The 22,960-nt window shown below is 43.4% G+C and overlaps 1 protein-coding gene across 10 annotated transcripts in view; it reads right to left on the bottom strand.

Annotated features, from left to right (window-relative positions):
* Positions 1–22,960, bottom strand: part of LOC143855500 (uncharacterized) — a 76,031-nt gene that overhangs the window by 20,486 nt on the left and 32,585 nt on the right. For all 10 annotated transcript variants that reach the window (XR_013237898.1, XR_013237896.1, XR_013237895.1 and 7 more), the window contains exon 3: positions 5,161–5,248. Coding sequence is in view for 4 of the 10 variants with exons in the window: in XM_077365629.1 (XP_077221744.1) it covers positions 5,161–5,248 (88 nt within the window). In the remaining 6 variants the exon portion in view is untranslated. The remainder of the gene's footprint in view (positions 1–5,160; positions 5,249–22,960) is intronic.

Genomic DNA, 22,960 nt, shown 5'->3' on the forward strand with positions numbered 1-22,960 from the left:
ATGTATTGGATATCAAATTCGCTTACTTCTACGACCCACTTCACAAGTCGCCCTGAGGTGTCCAATCTATAGAGAACTGTCTGAGTGGTTGATCCGTCAAGACTTTTATCGTGTGGGCTTGAAAATACGGCCTCAGCTTTTTGGCCGCCATAACAAGAGCATATGCCAACTTTTCAACTCACAGTATCTGGTCTCAGGATCATGTAGGACCTTTCTGACATAGTAGATTGGTTTCTGCTGGTTGTGCTCATCTCGAATCAGCACTGCTGCCAGTGCCATGGGGCTTACCGATAGGTACAGGAGTAGCTCTTCTACCGGTTCTGGTTTGGTCAACAACGGCGAGGAGGATAAGTACAGTTTCAGCTCTTCGAACGCAACTTGACATTCCGATGTCCAGGGTGCTGTTTTGATTCCCTTGACTGCATTGAAGAAAGGCAGACATCTTTGTGCGGATTTTGAGAAGCATCCCAATGCGGCTACCATTCCGGTTAGCCGCTGCACTTCCCGAATGGTTTTTGGTGGAGTGAGCTCCACTATCACCCTGATTTTTTCCGGGTTGGCTTCTATTCCTCTTCTGCTTACCATAAACCCCAGAATTTGCCCGCGCCAATGCCGAAGGTGCACTTTGTTGGGTTGAGTTTCATGTTATGCTGCTTTAAGATGTGAAATGTCTCTTTCAGATCGGAGACATGATCTTGTGTGCTCTGGCTCTTATCAACATATCATCCACATAGACTTCCATGTTGCGGCTGATTTGTTTTTCGAAGAGTTTGTTTACTAGCCTTTGGTATGTTGCCCCTGCATTCTTCAAATCGAAAGGCATGACGCGGTAACAGTACGTGCCCTGATCCGTTACAAAGGATGTTTTTTGTACATCTGATTCATACATTCTGATCTGGTTATATCCGGAGAAGGCGTCCATAAAGCTCAGCAGTTCGTGACCCGCGGTAGCATCTATTAGTTGATCGATTTTTGGGAGCGGATAGCTGTCCTTAGGGCAAGCTTTGTTCAAATCGGTGAAGTCAACGCAGGTCCTCCACTTCCCGCTGGCTTTCTTCACCATGACCACGTTTGCAAGCCAGTCCGGATATTGAATTTCTCGAATGAAGTAAGCCTTAAAGAGCCTCTCCACCTCTTCCTTGATCGCTTGGCGCCTTTCTGGGGCAAAATATCTTCTTTTCTACTTCACAGGTTTGTAGGTGGGGTCAACGCCGAGTTTGTGCGTACTGACCTCTGGATCTATGCCAGGCATGTCTGCAGGAGCCCATGCAAAGACGTCTGCGTTGTCTTGAAGAAACTGGGTTAGGTCCTGCCGGGTGCTGCTGTCTAAGGAGGAGCCGATTTGAACAACCTTCTCGACATTGTCTTGGTACAGAGGAATGGAGATGAGGTCCTCAGCCGGTTCATTTACTTTGGCTTCACCTCTTAGATCAAGCAGCTCAATAGGCAGCGATTCCGACGCATTTTTGCCTTTGAGTGCCATGGCATAGCACTCCCTAGACTGTGGTTGATCCCCTCTGACTTCTCCCACGCCGTTTGGCATTACAAATTTCATTTTCTGATGATACGCAGAGGCAACGGCACGGATGAGAATCTGGCCAGGTCGTCCCAAGATAGCGTTATAGACCGACGTGGCCCTCACAATCTGTCCTTTGACTATAACAACTTCTCCCGAGAAACCAAATAAATCTGAGTTCGCCGGCCTTAAACGGTCATCTCCTATCATCATCTGTTTAAAGGCATGATAGTAGAGTATGTCGGCCGAACTCCTGTTGTCGATGAGGATCTTCTTTAACTCCCAGTTCGCAACGAGCATGGTTATGACCAGGGCGTCGTCATGTGGGAGTATCAAGTTATCGAGATCCGCGTCTGAGAAGGAGATCTCATTCTTTGTTTTCATCTTCTTTTTGCATGTGTGAACGGCATTTACTCGGCGCGCGTAAGCCTTTCGAGCAGTTGACGATGTTCCTCCGGCAGCCGGTCCCCCCATAATGGTGTTTATGACCTCGTTAGGCTGGGATCAGCGCATCTCAGGCTGTGAGCCTGCCGGTGGAGGAGATTGATTCCGCGCAGGAGGCGGCTGAGATCGTCGGGGGCTTTGGCCCTGAGGGCTTCTTTCCCTGCGCTCTCTCCTGTGGCCGTCATCTTTAATATACTTCTTCAGGTACCCTCGGTTAATCAGCAGTTCGATTTCCTCTTTGAGGTGCCTGCACTCATCGGTGTCGTGGCCGTGGTCCCGATGGAACCGGCAATACTTTGACTTGTCTCTCTTGTTTCCTTTTGAGATCATTCTGGCCGGCCATCTTACGAAGTCTTCTCCCTTGATTGCAGCCTGCATGTGTCTCCTGAAAGTGTTGAGAGGGGTGTAATTTTCCTCCCTCCTCTAGGGGGTTCTCTCTCCTCTTGAGGCTTTATCGTCCCTACGCTGCTTGTTAGGGTTCTTTTATTCTGAGGTTCTCCTCTGATTCGAATCTAAGGCAGCAAGCGTCTCCTCCATGGATATGTACTCCTCTACCCCTGCCATCAAATCTGCCAACGAGTGTGGATTTTGGCGAGCTATTGATCGCCGAAAATCGTTGGATTTGGCGCTTATGAGGAGTGCATTCGCGGCGGTTGAACGGTCCAAATTCGGCACCTAGAGGGCCTCCCTGTTGAAACGGCTCACGAACACCTTTAGAGGTTCATTATCCTCCTGTCGCAAGGCCATTAGGGACGCTGTTGTTTTCCTTGGCCTCCGACAGCTCATGAAGTGTCGGACCAGATCGTCCCCGAATCATCAAAGTTGCTGGGGGAGTCTGGCTTGATCCGCGAGTACCAATCCTTGGCTGCACCCGTTAGGGTAGTCGGGAAAGCTCTACAGAGGAACCCATCAGAAGCGCCGTGAAGGAGCATCATCGCTCTAAACGTCTCCAAATGGTCTACAGGGTCAGTGGTTCTATCATATTGTGGAACCGGTGGCATCTTGAACCCTTTGGGTGCCGGTGCGCTCAGGACATTATCAGTGAACGTGGATCTGCTTAAGAAAGCCTTCGGAACAGGTCGGCCCTGATCTTTCGCCAGCTCTTCTATTCTGTGGTCTATTTCCTCGATCCTCTGTAGCATCGGATTGGTCCTTTTGTCTATTCGGCCCGCGGAGATGTTTCTCTCCACGGAGGGGCTCGCAGCAGAGCCAGAATGGCTTTCTGAGCTCCTTCGATGATGCCGATCTTTTTCTCGCGGGCACGGTCCTCCTTAGCTAGATGCCTTTGCACTGAACGAGACCGCGACTTGCGACGGTGACAAGGCTTCGTCTGGGCATGCCTGGTTCGGGAGTGATGGACTCGCCTTGTGGAGTGGCAGGTCTGATCTCTGCCGGAGGGCACAGGCTCTCCCCTGTGGCCATTAGACCTTTCCTGCACAGGTCAGAAGGCTTCCGGGGGATGCTGGGGAGGCGCTTGGATCAGATCATGGTATTGACCAACAAGAGTAGTTATCCGTTGAAAGAGGGCCTGGATTTGCTCTGGAGTAGGAGCAGGGTTCAGGTGTTCCGAATGGGCCGGGCTTTGTTCCGCTATTGCTGAAGGAGCCACTATCTGTGAGGCAATTCGTTCGCTCCGAATCCTGCGAGGCACTTCAGCTCGGGCTGCCCGGGCAGTCGGTACCCGCGCGGTCCTCTGTCCCGCCATTTTAAATAAGATCCCGAATAGCTTTTAGTTCAGGGTCCCACGGATGGCACCAATCTGTTAGTCTCAAAATTGCTAACAGATGAGGTAGTGACGAAAGAGCTGATCTGGCGAGTCCTGATAGTCCGAGCTGGCTAATTAACTGTGACCTGCGCAAGGGAGCACCCGGTCAAAAGACCAACCCGGAGTCGTGCTTCGGACGGGCCCTTCGACAGTCAAGTCAGTAATGGGCACAGAAAAGGAGAAAAGCCAATTTTAGGGATTCTCACTCTTGGGGATTCGATCCTTACCTTTGAGCCTTAGGAGGCCTTTTATAGTGAGAGCCTGAGGTAGTTGAATTACCTGCCCCAAGACAGGTGGCAGCTCATGAGTGGGCCAAATTTTACCTGCCCTAGGTGGATTACCTGGTTACCCGGGTGGGCCCTTTCGTGGGCCACGTGGTGACAGCTAATTGGTTGTTGCTTTTCACATCCCATCAAAGGGTATCTGATGTCTATTTGGAGAGTATCAGTAACACCTCGATGCCCTTAAGAGTGTACGATATCATTTTGTTATTCATAATTCCATCCTGCCCTTAAGAGTGTACGATATCATTTTGTTATTCATAATTCCATCCTCATTATCCCTGCAGTTTTGTCGGCTAGCTTCTGTGGGAAAGATATTGGGGTTGGGGTTTGCCCAAAAAAGGCAACAAAACAGCTGCCCTTGGAGATGAAAATGTTGATTTTTCTAGCAAATTACGTACACACCCCTTCTATACTTCTATTGCTTTAAAAAAGTGAAGATAAGACGGCAACGGATCTAGACCATCGGTGGAAGGGATATCAAGATCAGGCCTCTAAACCCGATTGCATTATGGTGCAGATCTGGAAGCTGCTCAACTTATAATCTCAAAATGGAGGGCATACTTATGCGCTTAATAGCATTTGAAACCTCTTAGAAGAATGCATATTAACTCCACTGCCAAGATTATTTGACCTGTATGTTTCATCAAGTATAACCTGTGTGGCGAGAAAAATATCCAAATTGAGTCACAGTTGTTCTTGCAGTGAAGCTTAAAGACAGTATGGCCATGCCTAGGAAAAACAGTAAAACCATTTGCAGAGTTGATCAATGGTGATATGGTCGTGGCTCATGCCAACAGAAGAGGAGTCACATCCATAGTTTTAAATTCTGGCTGAAATACCGAAATTTCAGATTTCGGTCGGGACCGAAACCGAAACCACATGAAACCGAAATTTTGGCCAATCCCAAATTTCGGCTATGTCCGAAACCAAACCCAAAATATAAAACCTTGGTCACATCTATGGGGCAGTAAAAGATACATGTGTTTCACTCCTCTTAAAAATAAGATCAGATGAAATCAAGCATATTCTCAAGCACTTCAAGAAACATAAATAATTCTTCAGCATTGAACACGATCAACAGAATTTCTTGCTTCGCATACAAACTATAGATGTGAAAGTGTAATGTGCAGTTAAGTGGTTAAGAAGCAAACCTTATAACCTGTTCTCTTGGCATTTTGTGCGATTTTTGAGATTGATCTCCGACCCATTCTTTTCTTCTCTCATTCCAAGATATTGCAGCTACACATTATAATGATACATACTAAGTTCAACAACAAGATTTTCTTTTCTTCTTAGCCATAAATATAAGACAAACAAAAATCAATCTCATAAGATACAAGAAACACATTTTAAGGTATAGTCTAAATATGCAAGAAGACAAAAATAACCTAGTAATATGAAAGAAAAAAGAAAAAGATTGGTGATGCATTCGTTGTAATTTTCAACCAAGCCATTAATTCTGTGATATTTCTGAAAGACAAGTCTTTTAGCATCATTTAATTCACTGATACTGAAGGCATTGGAGAACAACATGCAAGGCATTTGTGGGAGGACAAGAGGTTGTGCTGGATGTGGCAGATGACATTCTAAATCAGCTCACTTATTTTGATATGTTCCATCAGCTACCCAGTTGTAGTCAGACTGCCTCACATGTGCACTTTGATTTTAGCTGCCAGATCAGCCTCGTGAAAATTGGGATCTTGATCTAAAATGAATACTGAGATGCTCAATCTGACTTGGCAAGGGCGTGAGTCTTACATAAATCAATCCAACCAGATTTTGGCTAGGTCAAATTGCATGATGTACTATAGCATGATTTTAATGCAAAATAAGATATAATAAAAAAATTTATGTTATTTATATTTTTGAAAATGGTAATTATATTGTTAGATGCATTGTATGTACTTAAGGGGCTTTTGGTCATTGTATTCACACACACACACACACAATATATATATATATATATATATATATATATATATATATATATATGAGAGAACATTTCCTACACACTTGTGTAGGTAAGTTACCTACACACTACCTTAAAATCCAGTGGGGGCCCACATTGTTTGGGTGATCCAAACCATTCATTTGAATGATCCTCACATAGATAGGGTGTCCACAAAAAATCAGATCCATAGGATCATCCTAACCATTCAAACTATGGAGGCAAAAAATGGACTAATTTGTGAAGGTTTATACACGTCCATTTTACCTCCACAAATCGTAGGGTTGGGATGATCCTATGGATCTGATTTTTTGTGGACACCCTATCTATGTGAGGACCATTCAAATGAATTGTTTGGATCACCCAAACAATGTGGGCCCCCACTGTATTTTAAGGTAGTGTGTAGGTAACTTACCTACACAAGTGCGTAGGAAATGTTCTCTCTCTCTCTCTCTCTCTCTCTCTCTCTCTCTATATATATATATATATATATATATATATATATATATATATATATATATATATATGAGTAAAGTGTTTCTAAGCACGTGCTTAGATAAGCTTATCTAAGCACATGCTAAAAAACACGTGGCCCACATTTTTTGGGGGATCCAAAGCATTCATTTGGAAGGCCCTTGCATGGATAGGGTGTGTACCAAAAATCAGCCCTATGGGATCATCCTAAACCTGCCATTTGTGGAGGGGAAAATGGGCAGAAACATGGACACACAGTGTCTGTCCATTTTCCACTCCAAGTGGGGGTGTGTACCAAAAATCAGCTTCATTGGATCATCATAAGGTGTCCATTTGTGCGGGTGAAAATGGACAGATATTGTTTGTCCACTAATCTGCCCATTTTTTCACCCCACAAATGGACACCCTAAGATGATCTAATAGAGCTGATTTTTGGTGGACACCCTATCCATGAAAGGGCCTTCCAAATGAATGCTTTGGATCCCCCCAACAATGTCGGACCATAACTGCGCTCGAGCATAGAAACCCTTTATATATATATATATATATATATATATATATATATATATATATATATATATATATATGAGGAAATGGTTTGTGAGAAGCTGCTCAGATAAGCTTATCTGAACAGAGCTCACAAACCATAGGGGGGCCCACACTTTTGGGGGGATCCAAAACATTCATATGGAAGGCCCTTCCACGGATAGGGTGTGTACCAAAAATCAGCCCTATAGGATCATCCTAACCCAATCAAGGGTGGAGGGGAAAATGGGCAGACACTGTGTGTCCATGTTTCTGCCCATTTTTCCCCTCCACAAATGGCAGGGTTGGATGATCCTATAGGGCTGATTTTTGGTACACACCCTATCCATGGAAGGACCTTTCAAATGAAGGCTTTGGATCCCCCAAAAAATGTGCCTCCCATGGTTTGTGAGCTCTGCTCAGATAAGCTTATCTGAGCAGCTACTCACAAACCATCAAGCGGTTTGTGAGCTCAAGCTCAAATAGGGGGCGTGGTTTCTGAACTCAAGCTCAAATAGCTTATATATATATATATATATATATATATATATATATATATATATATATATATAGAGGAAAATGATTATGAGCTTGAAGCTTATATAGCTTATATTAGCTTGAGGGCTCAAACACATGGGTCCCACATTTTTTGTGGTGATCCAAACCATTCATTTGCAAGGCCCCATCATAGATAGGGTGTGTACCAAAAATCAGCTCCATTGGATCATCCTAACCCCTCGAAAAGCGGAGGGCAAAAATGGGCATATTTGTGGCAAACGGTGTCTGTCCATTTTGCCATCCACTTTTGGATGGGTTAAGATGATCCAATGGAGCTGATTTTTTGTACACACCCTATCTATGTAAGGGCCTGTCAAATGAATGATTTGGATCATCCTAACAATGTGGGCCCACATGTATTTGGCCCTCAAGTATAAGCTATATGAGCTGCAAGCTCACAATCATTTTCCTCATATATATATATATATATATATATATATATATATATATATATAGAGAGAGAGAGAGAGAGAGAGAGAGAGAGAGAGAGAGAGAGAGGAATGCTACCACCAAGCGGTCAAAGAGCCGCTTGATACTACGCGGAATTTCATTGGTGCAACGCTGCATAGTAAAGATTGAAAAATCCGTCTACTTTCATCTCATTCCAAATTTATCGTGCGGAAGTAAAAAAAATATTACTTCATTCTCACCACTTCTCCCTCAATCTGCGCGAGCAACTATTTCCTTTTTATGCTCTCTCTCCAACAAATTTATTTGTTATTCCAACGGATGTTATCTATCTCTCAATTCTGTATCTGCTCATCTTGGGAGGAAGAGTTTCTTTTCTCCTGACCTTAGGCATGAGTCATTAGAAGGGTGAGAGAACTTTTGGATGATTAAAAAGGATTACTTTTTCATTCCTATTTACTGGTATATGACATGATTCAGCAATGGGTAGAATTTGGGATGTTTAAAGAGGGAGTTTTTAGGATGATTAGATGGAGAAGAATTGTTTTTGTGGACCATAGTTTTGAGAGGGGAATGGTATCACAGAAACTCGGTTTTGGGGAGGAAATAACGGCTTTGATGAGAAGGAAATAGAAAGAGGCTGCTGGTTTTCTCATCTAAAACCTCCAGCATCCCTTCCTTTTCTCTTGAACCAGATTGTACGCAGGTTCAGCTCGCTGTATATTTTCCTTCCAAAAATGGATTGTTTCATGCAAACCTAGGTGATGTTTGAATCTCGAACACCAAAAACTGAATAAACTTTAGTTTTCAGGGTTTACAGTAATCCCCTTTTCTTGTGTTCTCGATCCCAGTCCTCAGGGTGTTTCTTTTCCTTCCTCTTTCAAGCTCCCCTTCATCTTCAACGATAGAATTGGCTCTATAGCCATCATCTTCGAAATGATCATGCCTAAAATATCTTTCAACTCATCAATTCCGAGACGGTCAAGATCCGGATCACCAGAAATCTTGTGAAGGAGATTACGCTTCTCTTTATTCTCAGATTTCAACTTGCTCAAATAAGATCTCAACTCGATCTTATCCTGGAGAATGGGGCCCTCAGTCCTCTTCTTCCTCTTTCTTCCGGTAAGCGAAGAATTGGAGGGATTGACATAGATGAAACATGCATTTACCCAATGTCTGCGGAGAGTTGTTGGACCTCTTCCTTCAAAGACTCCATTCTCTTCCTTAGAAACCTTGAGCTGTTTCTGCCCTTGTTTTTCAAATTGGGTCTACATAACACTGAAGATTGCAGAGAACTTGGGTTTCTTCTTTTCAAATCGGGGTTCTCTCCTTCGAATCTCCAGCTATACCTCATCATTTAACTCCAACCTAATAAAGCAACAGTTTCTGGTATGTGAACCCAGTTGAAGGGGTCTTCTCGTTTCTAGAGAGAGAGAGAGAGACGTCAAATAGGCAAAGTTACTATCACACAGATTCAGGAGAGAGAAAGAACAAAAATAAAAAATAAAATACCGCAAGGGACGACAATTTAGGAATGAGACGAAAGTGACGGATTTATCAATCTTTCTTATGCTGCATTGTACCAATGAAATTTCGTGTAGTATCAAGCGGCTTTTTGTCTGTTTGATGCTACAATTCCATATATGTATGGATATATTTTTTTCCCCCCTATATATACATATACATATGCTACAATTCCATACATATATATATATATATATATATATATATATATGTATATGTATATGCATATGTATATGAGGAAAATGATTGTGAGCTTGAAGCTCATATAGCTTATATGAGCTTGAGGGCCCAAACACATGTGGGCCCACATTGTTAGGATGATCCAAAGCATTCTTTTGAAAGGCCCTTACATAGATAGGGTGTGTACAAAAAATCAGCTCCATAGGATCATCCTAACCCATCCAAAAGTGGAGGGCAAAATGGAGAGACACCGTTTGCCACAAATCTGCCCATTTTTGCCCTCCGCTTTTGGAGGGGTTAGGATGATCCAATGGAGCTGATTTTTGGTACACACCCTATCTAAGATGGGGCCTTGCAAATGAATGGTTTGGATCACCACAAAAATGTGGGACCCATGTGTTTGGGCCCACAAGCTCATATAAGCTATATGAGCTTCAAGCTCACAATCATTTTCCTCTATGTGTGTGTGTGTATATATATATATATATATATATATATACACACACACACACACACACATATATATATATATATATATATATATATATATATATATATATATATATATATATATATATATGTGAGGAGATGGTTTGTGTGCAGCTGCACAGATAGCTTATCTGTGCATGGCTGCCACAAACCATGGGGGGGGCCACATTTTTGGAGGGATCCAAAGCATTCATTTGGAAGGCCCTTCCATGGATAAGGTGTGTACTAAAAATCAGCCCTATAGGATCATCCTAACCCAATCAAAGCTGGAGGGGAAAATGGACAGACACTGTTTCTGCCCATTTTTCCCTCCACAAATGGCAAGGTTAGGATGATCCTATAGGGCTGATTTTTGGTACACACCCTATCCATGGAAGGGCCTTCCAAATGAATGCTTTAGATCCCTCCAAAAATGTGGCCCCCCCATGGTTTGTGGCAGCCATGCACAGATAAGCTATCTGTGCAGCTGCACACAAACCAATTCTATATATATATATATATATATATATATATATATATATATATATATATATATATATGAGGAAAGTGTTGGTGAGCTTAAACACCCCAATCACATGGGTCCCACATTTTCTGTGGTGATCCAAACCATTCATTTGCAAGGCCCGATCATAGATAGGGTGTGTACCAAAAATCAGCTCCATAGGATCATCCTAACCCCTCCATTGTGGAGGACAAAAATGGGCAGATTTGTGGACAAATAATGTCTGTCCATTTTGACCTCCACAAATGGATGGGTTAGAATGATCCTATGGAGCTGATTTTTGGTACACACCCCATCTATGTAAGGGCCTTTCAAATGAATGCTTTGGATCATCCTAACAAAGTAGGCCCCAATGTGATTGGGCGCTTAAGCTCACCAACACTTTCCTCTCTCTCTATATATATATATATATATATATATATATAGGGAAAAATGATTGTGAAGGGTCGAGCAGATAACTTATCTGCTCGGTCGGGCAAAAAACAGTGGGGGTCCACATTGTTTTTGTAATACAAACCACTCATTTGATGGGCCCTGACATAGATAGGGTGTTCCCCAAATATCAGCTCCATAGGATCATCCCAACCCTTTGATTTGGGGAGGTTAAAATGGACGGGTATAAATTTCCACAAATCAGTCCATTTTTAACCTCTACAAATCGAAGGGTTAGGATGATCCTATGGAGCAGATTTTTCGAGCATATCCTATCTATGTCGGGTCCCATCAACTGAATGCTTTGGATCATCCAAACAATGTGGCCCCCCACTATTTTTAACCCAACTGAGCGTACCAGATTATCTGCTTGACCCTCCACAATCACTTTCCTATACACACACACACACATTGTTAGAAGAGAAGAAATGAGAAGGAAAGAGTGAGTTAGAGATAGCTCCCCTCACTTATGTATTTATATAAAAAGAGAACATAGTACAAAGACAATCTTGCCCTTAGGCACATACACATTTCTAACACTCCCTCTCAAGCTAGAATGTAGATATCATACACACCTAGCTTGTTACAAATATCATGTAGCTTAGCTTTACTCAAAGCTTTGGTGAAAACATCAGCTAGTTGGTCCATAGATCAAGTGAAGGAAACGCATATCTCACCCTTTTGTATTCTCTAGCATATGAGGTGACAGTCTACCTCTATGTGCTTGATTTTCTTAGCAATGTGAATAGCAGCCTTATTACCACAATAAAGCTGAGCTGGAAGAGATGAAGGGAAACTAATCTAAGATATAAGATATTGCAACCAGATGAGTTCTCCAATCGTATGTGACATAACTCGATATTCTGCTTCTGCACTAGATTTGGAAACGATATCTTGTTTCTTGCTACGGCATGACACTAGGTTACCCCCAACAAAAGTACAATACCCAGTGGTGGATGTCCTATCTGCTGGAGACCCTGCCCAATCCGCATCACAAAAACCTTCTAACTTCTCATGCATGTGCTTCTTGAATAGCAGGACTTTTCCTGGCAGGCTTTTCAAGTAACGATGGCTGCCCAGTGGGAGGTGTGTGGTGCGCTCATAAGCTGGCTGACTACCCCACTGCATATGAGATGTCTGGCCGAGTAAATGAGAGACAAATAAGCATAACAACAAGTCGTATGTACCTGCCAAGGTCATCCATCAAGTCTCCCTCTTCTGCAAGCAGTTTTGTGTTTGGGTCCATGAGAACAAGAGCTAGTTTCATATCCATAGAACCTGTCTCCTCCAATAGATCTATCACATACTTCCTCTACGAGAGGGAGAGACTACTATCAGAATAAGCTACCTCACTTCCCAGAAAATATCTTAGACGCCCCAAGTCTTTTGTTTAAAATTCTCTCTCCAGGAAGGCCTTCAACCCCTTATGCCAGATGTGTCACGTGTCAGTCATTTCTGTAATGATAATGCCACCCACATAGACTATGAGAAGGATATGCCCAAGGTATTAAATTTCGGTTTCGATACCGGTTTCGGAACCCCCGGAAATCGAAATTTCAAAATTTCGGCCGAAATCCGGCGAAACAAAGAAAACAGTATTATATTTGATATAAAATTTCGGTCGAAATTTCAACAAAATATTAAAATAATTAAAAAAAAAAACGGTTTTTGGGTGAAATTTCGGAAAAAACGAAATACCGTTTCGGTTAAGTGTAATTTCGGTGTCAGTCTCCACCGAAATTTTGGATTTCGGTCGAAATTTAAAACCATAGATATGCCCACCATCAGAATGAGGACTAAAAACAGAGCGCATGATAGCATCAGTGAATCTCCCAAACCATACCTTAGGAGATTGTTTGAGCCCATATAAAGATTTGCGAAGTCTGCACACTGAGGAGGACATTTCCCTCTGAGCAACATACCCAGGAGGTTGCTCCATATAGACCTCCTCAGTTAAGTCGCCATGGAGAAAGAGATTCTTGAAATCAAGCTGATATAAAGGCAATCCTTAGTTGACAGTGAGGGAGATAAACACTCACAAGATAAACACTCACAGATGGAATTTTGGCAACTAGGAAGAAAGTCTCTATGTAGTCAACTCTAAATGTCAGTGTAAAGCCTTTGGCAACCAAGCATGCTTTCAAGCGCTCAACTATCCCATCGAGTAAGTATTTGATAGCAAAAACCCATCGACAGCCCACAGGCTGAGCACCAGGGGGTAAAGGAACCAGATCCCAAGTATGGTTGGCCTAAAGGGTGGCCATCTCACTATCCATAGCAGCATGCCAACCTGGGTGAGCAAGGGCCTCGGGCACAGACTTCGACAAAGAAACTGAAGACAAGGAGGAAACAAAACTACGAAACAAAGGAGGAGATGGTCATAAGAGACAAATGATGAAATAGGATGTGCAGTTGTACGTGAGCGAGTATGTGAAACAATGGGAGAGTCGACAGAATCAACAGGAGGAGGTAAAATAGGTACCTGGGATAAAGGGGCTGGTATCTCTTGCTGAGAAGACGTCGCCTCGGGCATAGGGTGATGGACATCGGGCCTTGGACGTAGCGGATAGACCTTCGAAGCAGCTGAAGGAGGAGGACCAGGAGTAGGAGCCACGGAGAGGGATAAAAAAATGTCCTAGGATGATTTAGGCCATTAAGGAGAAGGGAAAAAAGGGTAGAAAAGAAGAAGTAGGGAACCCTTATTGTTGTAGAGTTAGGGTTTAGGATTCCAAAGTGGGTAAAAGAGGGTTTGGGGAGGGGACAAGTGAAGAAAGGAGATGGAAATTGTACAAGAGCCTAGAGAAGAGTTGATGAGGGTTTGAGAGGATTTAGGGGAGGGAGGCGAGGTGGTAGGAAGCTAGTGGAGGTGTGGCGGGTGTTAAGGAGTGGAGTGTGGAGGGTGGCGGGAAATAGAGATGGAGAAAGGAGTAGTGACGTTGGGTGGAGGGTGGCAAGACAGAGAGGGTGGAGGGCACCCGGTGGTAGGGAGTGGCAGGTATTAGGGTTAGGGTTAGGCGAGAGAGAGAGAGAGAGAGAGAGAGAGAGAGAGAGAGAGAGAGGGAGGAAGGTCTTCTAATGTGGTCCCTAGGGCACCACAGCGCTACGGCTCTGATAACATATTAGAAGAGAAGAAATGAGAAGGAAAGAGTGAGTTAGAGATAGCTCCCCCTCACTTATGTATTTATATAGAAAGAGAACATAGTACAAAGACCATCTTACCCTTAGGCACACATACACTTCTAACACACACACACACACACACACACACACATATATTAGTGAAGGGGAGACAACTCTCTTAACTCACATTCTTCTCATTCTCATTTTCTCACTCAACATGGTATCAAAGTCTTAGGGTTTTTGGTGCCCTAGGGACCACCCTTGGAAGCAAGGTTTTAAATTTCGGTTTTGGCCACCGTCGAAATGTTTCGGTTTCGGGCCGATTATGATTTTGTTTATTTTTTTAATTTCGACCGAAATGTCTAAAATTTCGGCGAAATCTTGTAAAGAAACGACTTCATGTGTATTTCATTTCGGTTTGTGTCGAAACCGAAATATTTCGGTCGAAATGAAAAATTTCGGCCGGCCAAAATTTAAAACCATGCTTGGAAGACAACCTTCTTCCTCCATTGTCGACCCTCTCACCCGACGCCACACCTCCCCTCCCTCCACATGCGCAACGCGTATAATAACCCCCACTCCCACTCTCGCAGAGCGCCCCCCCCCCCCCCCCCCCCCAAAAAAAAAAAAAAAAACACCCCTCCCTCGCGTATCCCCTCCCAACCCTCTTCTATCTCGCGTATGCCCTCCCTCCCTCGCGTATGCCCTCTCGTAAATCCCCATTCCCAAATCCCAAACCCTAAATCCACACTTCCATTTCTAACATAAATCAATTCCTATTCCCCATCCATTCTCCATTCCTATTCTCAAACCCTAACCCACACTTCCATTTCTAACAGAAATCCATTCTCATTCCCATTCCCCATCCATTCTCCATTCATATTCCCAAACCCTAAACCACACTTCCATTTCTAACAGAAATCCATTCCCATTTCCATTCCTATTCCCCAATCCTCCAAATCCCTTGAAGTGATACCTAAATTTCCATATCCACTTCTGTAAATCCATCGACCCTCACCCAAAATCCAAAATCCTTTTCTAAATTCCTAAATCATATCCGTATTGCCGTAAATCTCCAAAACCCTATCCTTTGATTTCTTTTTTATCTACAACTCTCTCTTATTTCAACAATGGCTCAAGGACGAGGAAAAGGTTGAGGTGGTCCAGAGAACTAGCGGCGAGCTCAGGGAAGAAGACATCTAGATAACAATAGCATCGGCCCAGCTAGACTTCCGCATGAAAGTAATTGAGTGAGGGAGGGAGGGTGGGAGATCCAGAGGTCAAGGAAAGACAAAAGGCTGAAGAACGTGGAGAGGAGAAGAAAAGAGGGATAGTTCGGGGATTGGATATGCTAGAGATGTTACTTCAAAAACTTCAGGAGATGCCTGTAGTGACTGATATGCTCTAAAATTTGGTCCGGATTTGATAGAAATCTACCTTGCCCCATGTTACCAAATGCTAGAAGATGGAGGCCAATAATCCCCAATCCATCTGCTGAGGTAGTGGTTGAGCAAACAGAGGAGGCTGAAAATGGTAATAAAGACAATCAAAATGGGGAAAGCATAGAGACAGAGGAAATATCAAATAAACCAGAGGCTGAGGAGTCATGGATTAAAAAGATTGAACTTCAATCCCTCCAGGATATCAAGAGAGCAATTTGGGGAAGACTTAAAGAAGGTTCAACGGCCGAAGATCGAATGATTGAGAATTGGATCCAGAATAAAGTTCAAGGGGAGGTGACATTAAAGAAGAAAATGAAATGGAAGTACTGGTGGTTTTATCAAAGGACTTAGATGCTGAGGGGAAGAAAAATGAATGGAAGAGAGATCCTGGAAACCCATTCAAAGAGTTATAGATGTGGTACACTAGGTTTAACCTGTACAGGTGTGGCTCTTTGCCTGAAGTCTTGGGTATGCTCCCCAGACGAGAGTTCGAATCCCAATGGGCTTGCCCAATGCGCGTGGTTTACGGATGATTGCACGCATCCGGAGGGAATTAGTCCCACTCTACAAAGTGGCGTGGGGACACCCTACATCATCATCAAAAAAAAAAAAAAACTTCCAGAGGATCAGAAGTAGAATAGGAAGAATTCAAGCCATTGATGATTCATGCAAGGAAGGGAGTAGATATGTGGAAGGGAAGATTCTATTTGTGACATCCGAAGAGATACCAGAGAAGATGAAAATTCCAGTCTTCATAGAGGATGATGTACAATGGGTGTAGATTTCCAGAATAATGAAAAAGAGTGGTGCATCGGAATCCACAGATGAAGGCGGTGCTCGAATTATCAGTTCTCAATGTAGCGTGGGTCACCGGCGGGGTATTGTAGGAACGAGGAAGGAGACAGCGTCGGATAGAATCTCAGTGCACGATAGCACCAATGCTATGGTTCACATGAGCGAGAAGGCGCAGGATGGATTTGAAATTCAAGTGGAGGACAGCTGTGTCTCAGTAATAGAGCAAGTCAGAACGAAAAGACGCTTGGCTTTTCTGGAGGGTTCCGAATCCTTACCGGATCTAGTTTGGGCAGGAAGTCTTGGTCATCGGGAATCAGCGGTGGCCCAGTCTTCGAGCCCTAATACTATTGTTAACAACTCGGACCCGGTAATGGGCTCGTTGCAGACTTGGGTCGAAATTTTTTTACAAGGCCTGGGGGCCCAAATATTGGCTCAGGCCCAATTCCGAGGTGGGGGCCATCGTTTGAGTCATGGATCCTTGGGCTCAAGACGGGAACCCAGCAGATGAGAGGTAACAGTGAAAGGATAAGCGAAAGAACTTGCGCCTTCCCGCCTCTAATCTCTCTCTCTCTCTCTCTCTCTGGAACAATCTGCCCCGTCTCTCTCAGATACAGTGCCTCGTTCCCGTAGAGATGATAGGAATCATATTTGCTATCTCGCTTAACTTCGAGGATGTTGTGGATGATCTCAGGACTCACTTGATGCAGGCGTTACAAAATCAGGACGAAAGAGGTCAGGGCGCAGTAGAGATAATCCGTGGAATCCCTCCAGCGGTGCATATTCAGCCCCCTGGGCTGTTGAATCAGGCCCTGCACGCTTCTCCAGGTACTCTCAATTCGATTTCTAACAAATTTATGCTTGAGGTTGTTGAATAATGTATTAGGTTAGTTTAGACATTACTTGTATTAGTTAGGGGTATTGTAGTCATTATATGTTGTTGCCCTAGTTTGGGCCTATATATACATCATATTCATGAGGAGCTCCCTAGTGGACTCTCCATCCTTCACTCGTCTTCTTCTTCCTCTCTTCTCTAACCCTAGATTACTTCTAACATAGTATCAGAGCCAATGGGCTGATCCTTCAAGAAGGAAAGAAGAAGAGTATCTCCCTCCATGCCATCATCCCTTTCTCTCGTATCTCTCTCGTATCTCGTTTTCCTCTCTTTATCTCTCTATAGTTTCTCCCTCAATTCTTCTCCTCGCTCGTGTCCTTCCCTCCTCCTCCCCCTCCTCCCACTGCCCATCTTCCCTTTCCCCTAACCCCTCCATTCCCTGCTACAGTAAGCCACTACAGTAACTGCTACAGTAACGCTACAGTACGCTACAGTAAATCGCTACAGTACCTGCTACAATACCCAAATAAAAAAATAAAAAAAATCATTTCTATACCCTAGAAAATCTCACTCTTTCTCTTTCATTTCGTCAAACCCATTTCGTTTTTAACCCATTTCGTTTTTAACCCATTTTCCCTCTATCGTATATCTCAAAACAAAACAAAAATCATGTTTGTATTACTTGTGTAAACCCATTTTGGGTTCTCCTCCACTCCGAAGCTCTCTTTATTTTCTCTTCTCTATAGCTTTTTTGGCCTATGGCCTTTGTCTTTCTCATCTCATCTTCAAGGTGCACCCCAAGTGTTTGATGAAATGTCTCAAAGGGATTTTGTGCCTTGAAAGTGTTCTTTTTGTTTCAAGTTGAAGGCCTTTGGCCTCAACTTGAGGGGGAGTGTTGTCTTGTATTGTTTCTTGTTGTTCTCTTGTGCTTGTCTTGTTTTCGTCTTCTTATCATCTCTTTCTTTCTATTACCTTCTATGTCTTTTATGTAGTTCTTCAAGGCGCGCACCAAGTATTTGATAAAATGTCTAAGAGAGGTGTGGTGCCTTGTTTGTCATCTTTCCTTTGTCTTCTTCTCTATGGCGCACACCAAGTGTTTGATCAAATGTCCGAAAGCGGTGTAGTGCCTTATTTGTCTTCTTTTCGTTGCAAGTTGAAGGTATTTGACCTTCAACTTGAGGGGGAGTGTTTTCATTTAGTTCTTTGTGTCTTTTCTTAGGAGTGTTGTCCACTTTGTTGTCTTTTCTTGAGGGGGAGTGTTGTTAGTGTTGTCTTTGTCTTCTTGAGGGAGTGTTGTCTTGTTTTCATGTCTTGTTTTTCATGTCTCTTCGTGTTGTTCGGTTTTTTGCCTTATCCCTTCATGTTATCTTCTTCCTCCTTTTCCGGGCGATGGCTTCCATATCCATCGTTGGTCGGCTCTCTTACAGGCGACTGTCTTTTCCCGCCGACCTCTCCTTTCCGAGCGATGGTTTCCCCATCGTTGATATGCTCTTTTCATGCGACGATGTTCATGCCATTGACCTTGTCTCCAGGCGATGATGTCCCCATCGTTGGTTGGTTATCTTCCTCTTCTTATCTTCAGGCGACGATGTTCATGCCATCGACGTTGTCACCAGACGATGGTTTCCCCATCGCTGGTTGGTTACCCTCTTCCTATCTTCTTATCTTTTCAGGTGACGATGTTCATGCCGTCGACCTAGTCTCCAGATGATGGTTTCCCCATCGTTGGTTGGTTATCCTCTTTCTCTCTATCCCTTCTCTCCGGGCAACAGTTTCTCCATCGACCTTGTCTTCGATGGTTTCCCCATCAGTTGCTATCCTCTTCACTTGGTGTTGTGCTGCTTCGCCAATGTTCGTTGTGCGCACCTTTGGTGTGCTTCTTTTGCTTGCTGAATTGTAGCTGTTCTTGCCATGGCGCCTCCATTGCCCTCAATATGCGGATATGTTCGTCGTGCTCTCATTCAGGGAGAGGCCCTATTTGATCGCTCTCGTTGTTGTGCTACTTCAGGGGAGCTACTCTTTTGATGGACATTAATCTCGATGCTGTTCATGGTGGCCTTTGTTTTTTTGTTTATGTTTTTCATTATGTATGTACCACACCAGCTTGAGGATGAGTGTTATACCACACCAGCTTGAGGATGTATGTACCACACCAGCTGGATGTGCATGAGCTTCTTGTACTTTCTTAGTTGTTGACGTAGTTCTTTGTAGCAAGCTGGAGCTACATAGTATATACACTCCAGCTTGAAGGGGAGTGTTGAATAATGTATTAGGTTAGTTAGACATTACTTGTATTAGTTAGGGGTATTGTAGTCATTGTATGTTGTTGCCCTAGTTTGGGCCTATATATACATCATATTCATGAGGAGCTCCCTAGTGGAGACTCTCCTTCACTCGTCTTCTTCTTCCTCTCTTCTCTAACCCTAGATTACTTCTAACAGAGGTGTCTCCACAGGTTGACACTTTGAAGGATTTGGGGCAAGATCCATCCATCAATATATGTCTGCCTGGTGTCCCTATCTCTGAGTTTCCAGACCCATTTCCTAGTTATAGTGGTACCTCAGATATCAGAGTGTCGAAGCATCCTCCACAGCCTGTGAATACTAATAGTTCTGAGAGGGATTGGAATGCAGAAAGGGATTCAAACAGAGGGAGCGAGCAGGAGAATTTAATGCTCGTTGTTACAAGATGTGGAGGACGTAGTACCAATAGAGTGGCAGTGCCCGGAGATGGACGCAATTGAACCTTTCGTAAAAATCATGTGATGGAGACAAGCAAGGAACTGGGGCTATGATTTCATGGTCTAACAGCAAGACTTATCAGGAGGTTCAGAGAAGCAGAGGAAAGAGAGTTGAAATTGAGATACGTATAAGACCCCAATTCAGTGGAAGTGTCTAAGAAGATGATGAGGGAGCTTGTTAGGCTCAAGTCTGAGATCAATTATGAGGGGACTGCTCGATGTAGTAGGAGCACTCCCAAGGGGAAGTCCAAATGTGTAACCCAAGGATCATGAAAATACCCTCTTGGAATATAAATGGGTTGGGCTCCCTCAATAAGAAAGCTCATGTAAAGGAAGTGGTTCTTAAACATGCTTCGGATATTTTATGTCTTCAAGAAACAAAGTTGTCCACCATTAATAGGGCATCTGTTAAAGGGTTGGGGGTTTGTGGAAGTTGGGACTTTTTTATCATTGGATGCGGTGGGTGCATCGGGAGGAATACTGATTATTTGGAATGATGGAAAATGGGTGCTTGCTGACTCTTGGTGTGGTCGTTATTCTCTATCAATTGTGTTAAAGAATCGTAGCAACAGCACTCAATGGACTTTCTCAGGCGTGTATGGCCCAGTTATAAGGGAAGAAAGAAGTCTATTATGGCCGGAATTGCAGGAAGTCAGTGACAGATAGCCTTTCCCTTGGTGTCTTGGTGGTGATTTCAATGAAATCAGATTTGTTGAGGAAAGGGTGGGATGTAACCATTACAGTCAAAACATGGAAGCCTTTGCAGACTTCATTGTGGTGAATGAACTTATTGATATTCACCTCACGGTTGCTCAATTTACATGGGCTAGGAGCGAAAGTTGAAGCAGGCTCGATAGATTCTTAAATTCCCCAAGATGATTGGAGGGGTTTCAGGATGTGTATCAGATGGCTCGCCCACACTCTGTCTCGGATCATTGTCCTATACTTTTAGACCCAAGATTAGAATCTTGGGGTTCTATTCCCTTCAGATTAACCTAGCATGGCTAGAGCAGCCTAAAATGGATGAAAAGCTAGGCTTTTAGTGGGTGGATCATAAGGTGCACGGCCCAGCAGATATGGTGATTGGTAGTAAACTTCAGTTTGTCAAGAAAAAGCTGAAAGAGTGGAAATTGGAGGGAGAAAAGGAATCAAAGGAAAGGAAGGAATGGTTATTAGCCCCCATTAGAGCAATAGTTAATAAAGAGGAGGTTGGGGAAGCTAGTTCAGAAGAGATAGAGGAAGCTGGTAAATTGAAGGAAGAGCACAATCGGTTTGTCTTACAGGAGGAGATATCACGGATGCAAAAATCAAGAGTGAAGTGGTTGAAAGAGGGAGATAAAACTACGGCCTACTTTCATGCCATGGCCAATGCATGGAGGAGAAGGAATCGTATCGAAGTCTTACAGGTGGGGGAGGAAATTGTGGATCATAAGGAGAGAATCACCAAAGAAATTATTGACTAATACAAAGGCTTGTATTTAGCTGAAAGTACTAGATGTCTCTCTCCAAAGTGTGTTTCCTTTGCTTGTCTTTCCGTGGAGGACAGAATCTCTCGAGAGCGTCCGTTTATAGAGGAGGAAGTAGAAAGGGGGGTATTTTCTCTCGGAAGAGATAAGGCTCCTGGCCAGACAGTTTTTGCATAGCTTTCTTTCAAGAATATTGGGGATATGTGAACGAGGACAGAATGAATTTCTACAAGGAGCTTTATGAGGGGCTTCAATTAGACAAGGGGACAGGTGCTACTTTCATAGCTTTGGTGCTTAAAGGTAAGGGGGGAAGAAAGGTGACTGACTTCAGGCCAATTAGTCTGGTTGGATGCTTATATAAGGTGCTAGCCAAGGTATTAGCTGAAAGAATAAAGAAGGCGTTTCTTAAGATCGTCTCTCCCTTCCTGTTTGTCTTGGTAGCGGAAGCCTTGAGCAGGTTAATCACTAAAGGAAAAGAAGGATTGATTAAGGGATTTAAATTAGGGGAAGGGCAATTAGAGGTATCCCATTTGTAATTTGCGGATGATACTCTCTTATTCAGTTCCCTGGACATCCTCAAAGTGGCAAACCTAAAAGCAATCCTTAGATGTTATGAAATGATCAGGGGACAACGAACAAACTTTCACAAATCAAGTGTATTTGGTATCAATCTTCCAGTTGAAACATTAAGTGGCTTAGCCAAAATTATGGGGTGCATGGTGGGCACCCTACCCTCTACTTATTTGGGGTTACCCCTTGCAATTGGCAAACCAAAAAAAAAGAAAGCTGGGAGCCTATTGTTGATAGAGTGGAAAAGAGGCTTGAGACATGGAAGAGGAACTTGGTGTCTAGAGGAGGTGGACTGACTCTCATTAAGGCGGTCTTAGCCAACATCCCCATTTCCTGCCGTCGAACTTCCGCCAGTTCCACCACTTCATGCCGACCAGATTGATGCTATACTTGCCGATGAGATCGTTTCATCACGCCATGGTGGTTTTCAGCGCTATCTTGTCAAGTGGCATCGTCAACCAGATTCCGACGCTACTTGGCTTACTGAGGAAGAGCTTCACCATTTGGACCCTGGCATTTTGGAGCAGTACCAGACTCTTCACTCTCCAGAGGAGAGTTCTTTTCAGCAGGAGGGAAATGATGGAGATCGACGTCCCTTGCGAGTTTATTCTCGGCGGGGCCGCCCACGAGGAGGCCCATAGAGATCTTTTTATTATTATATTATTGTCTTAGGGATATTTTTGAGATTAATTGATATTAGTAGGGTTATTTTAGTATTTATTGCTTTAGGGTACTTTAGTCTTTTAGAGATTCTTAAATTAACAAGTTTCTTTATTTTAGGATTGTTAATTGCCTATTTATAGGCAAAGCTACAACTCTAATGTTACCTTTTGATGATTATTGAGATTAATTGAGTAATATTTCTTTCCCTTTGAGTTCTTCTTCTACTTCTCCCTAAATTCTTCTATGCTAACCCTAATTCTTCCCTTCTTCTTCTTTCTTCCTC

Source organism: Tasmannia lanceolata, unplaced genomic scaffold (genome assembly GCF_043159265.1).
Source record: "Tasmannia lanceolata isolate RefF3 unplaced genomic scaffold, GAP_Taslan_0.1 ptg000021l, whole genome shotgun sequence".
Taxonomy (NCBI): Eukaryota; Viridiplantae; Streptophyta; class Magnoliopsida; order Canellales; family Winteraceae; genus Tasmannia; species Tasmannia lanceolata.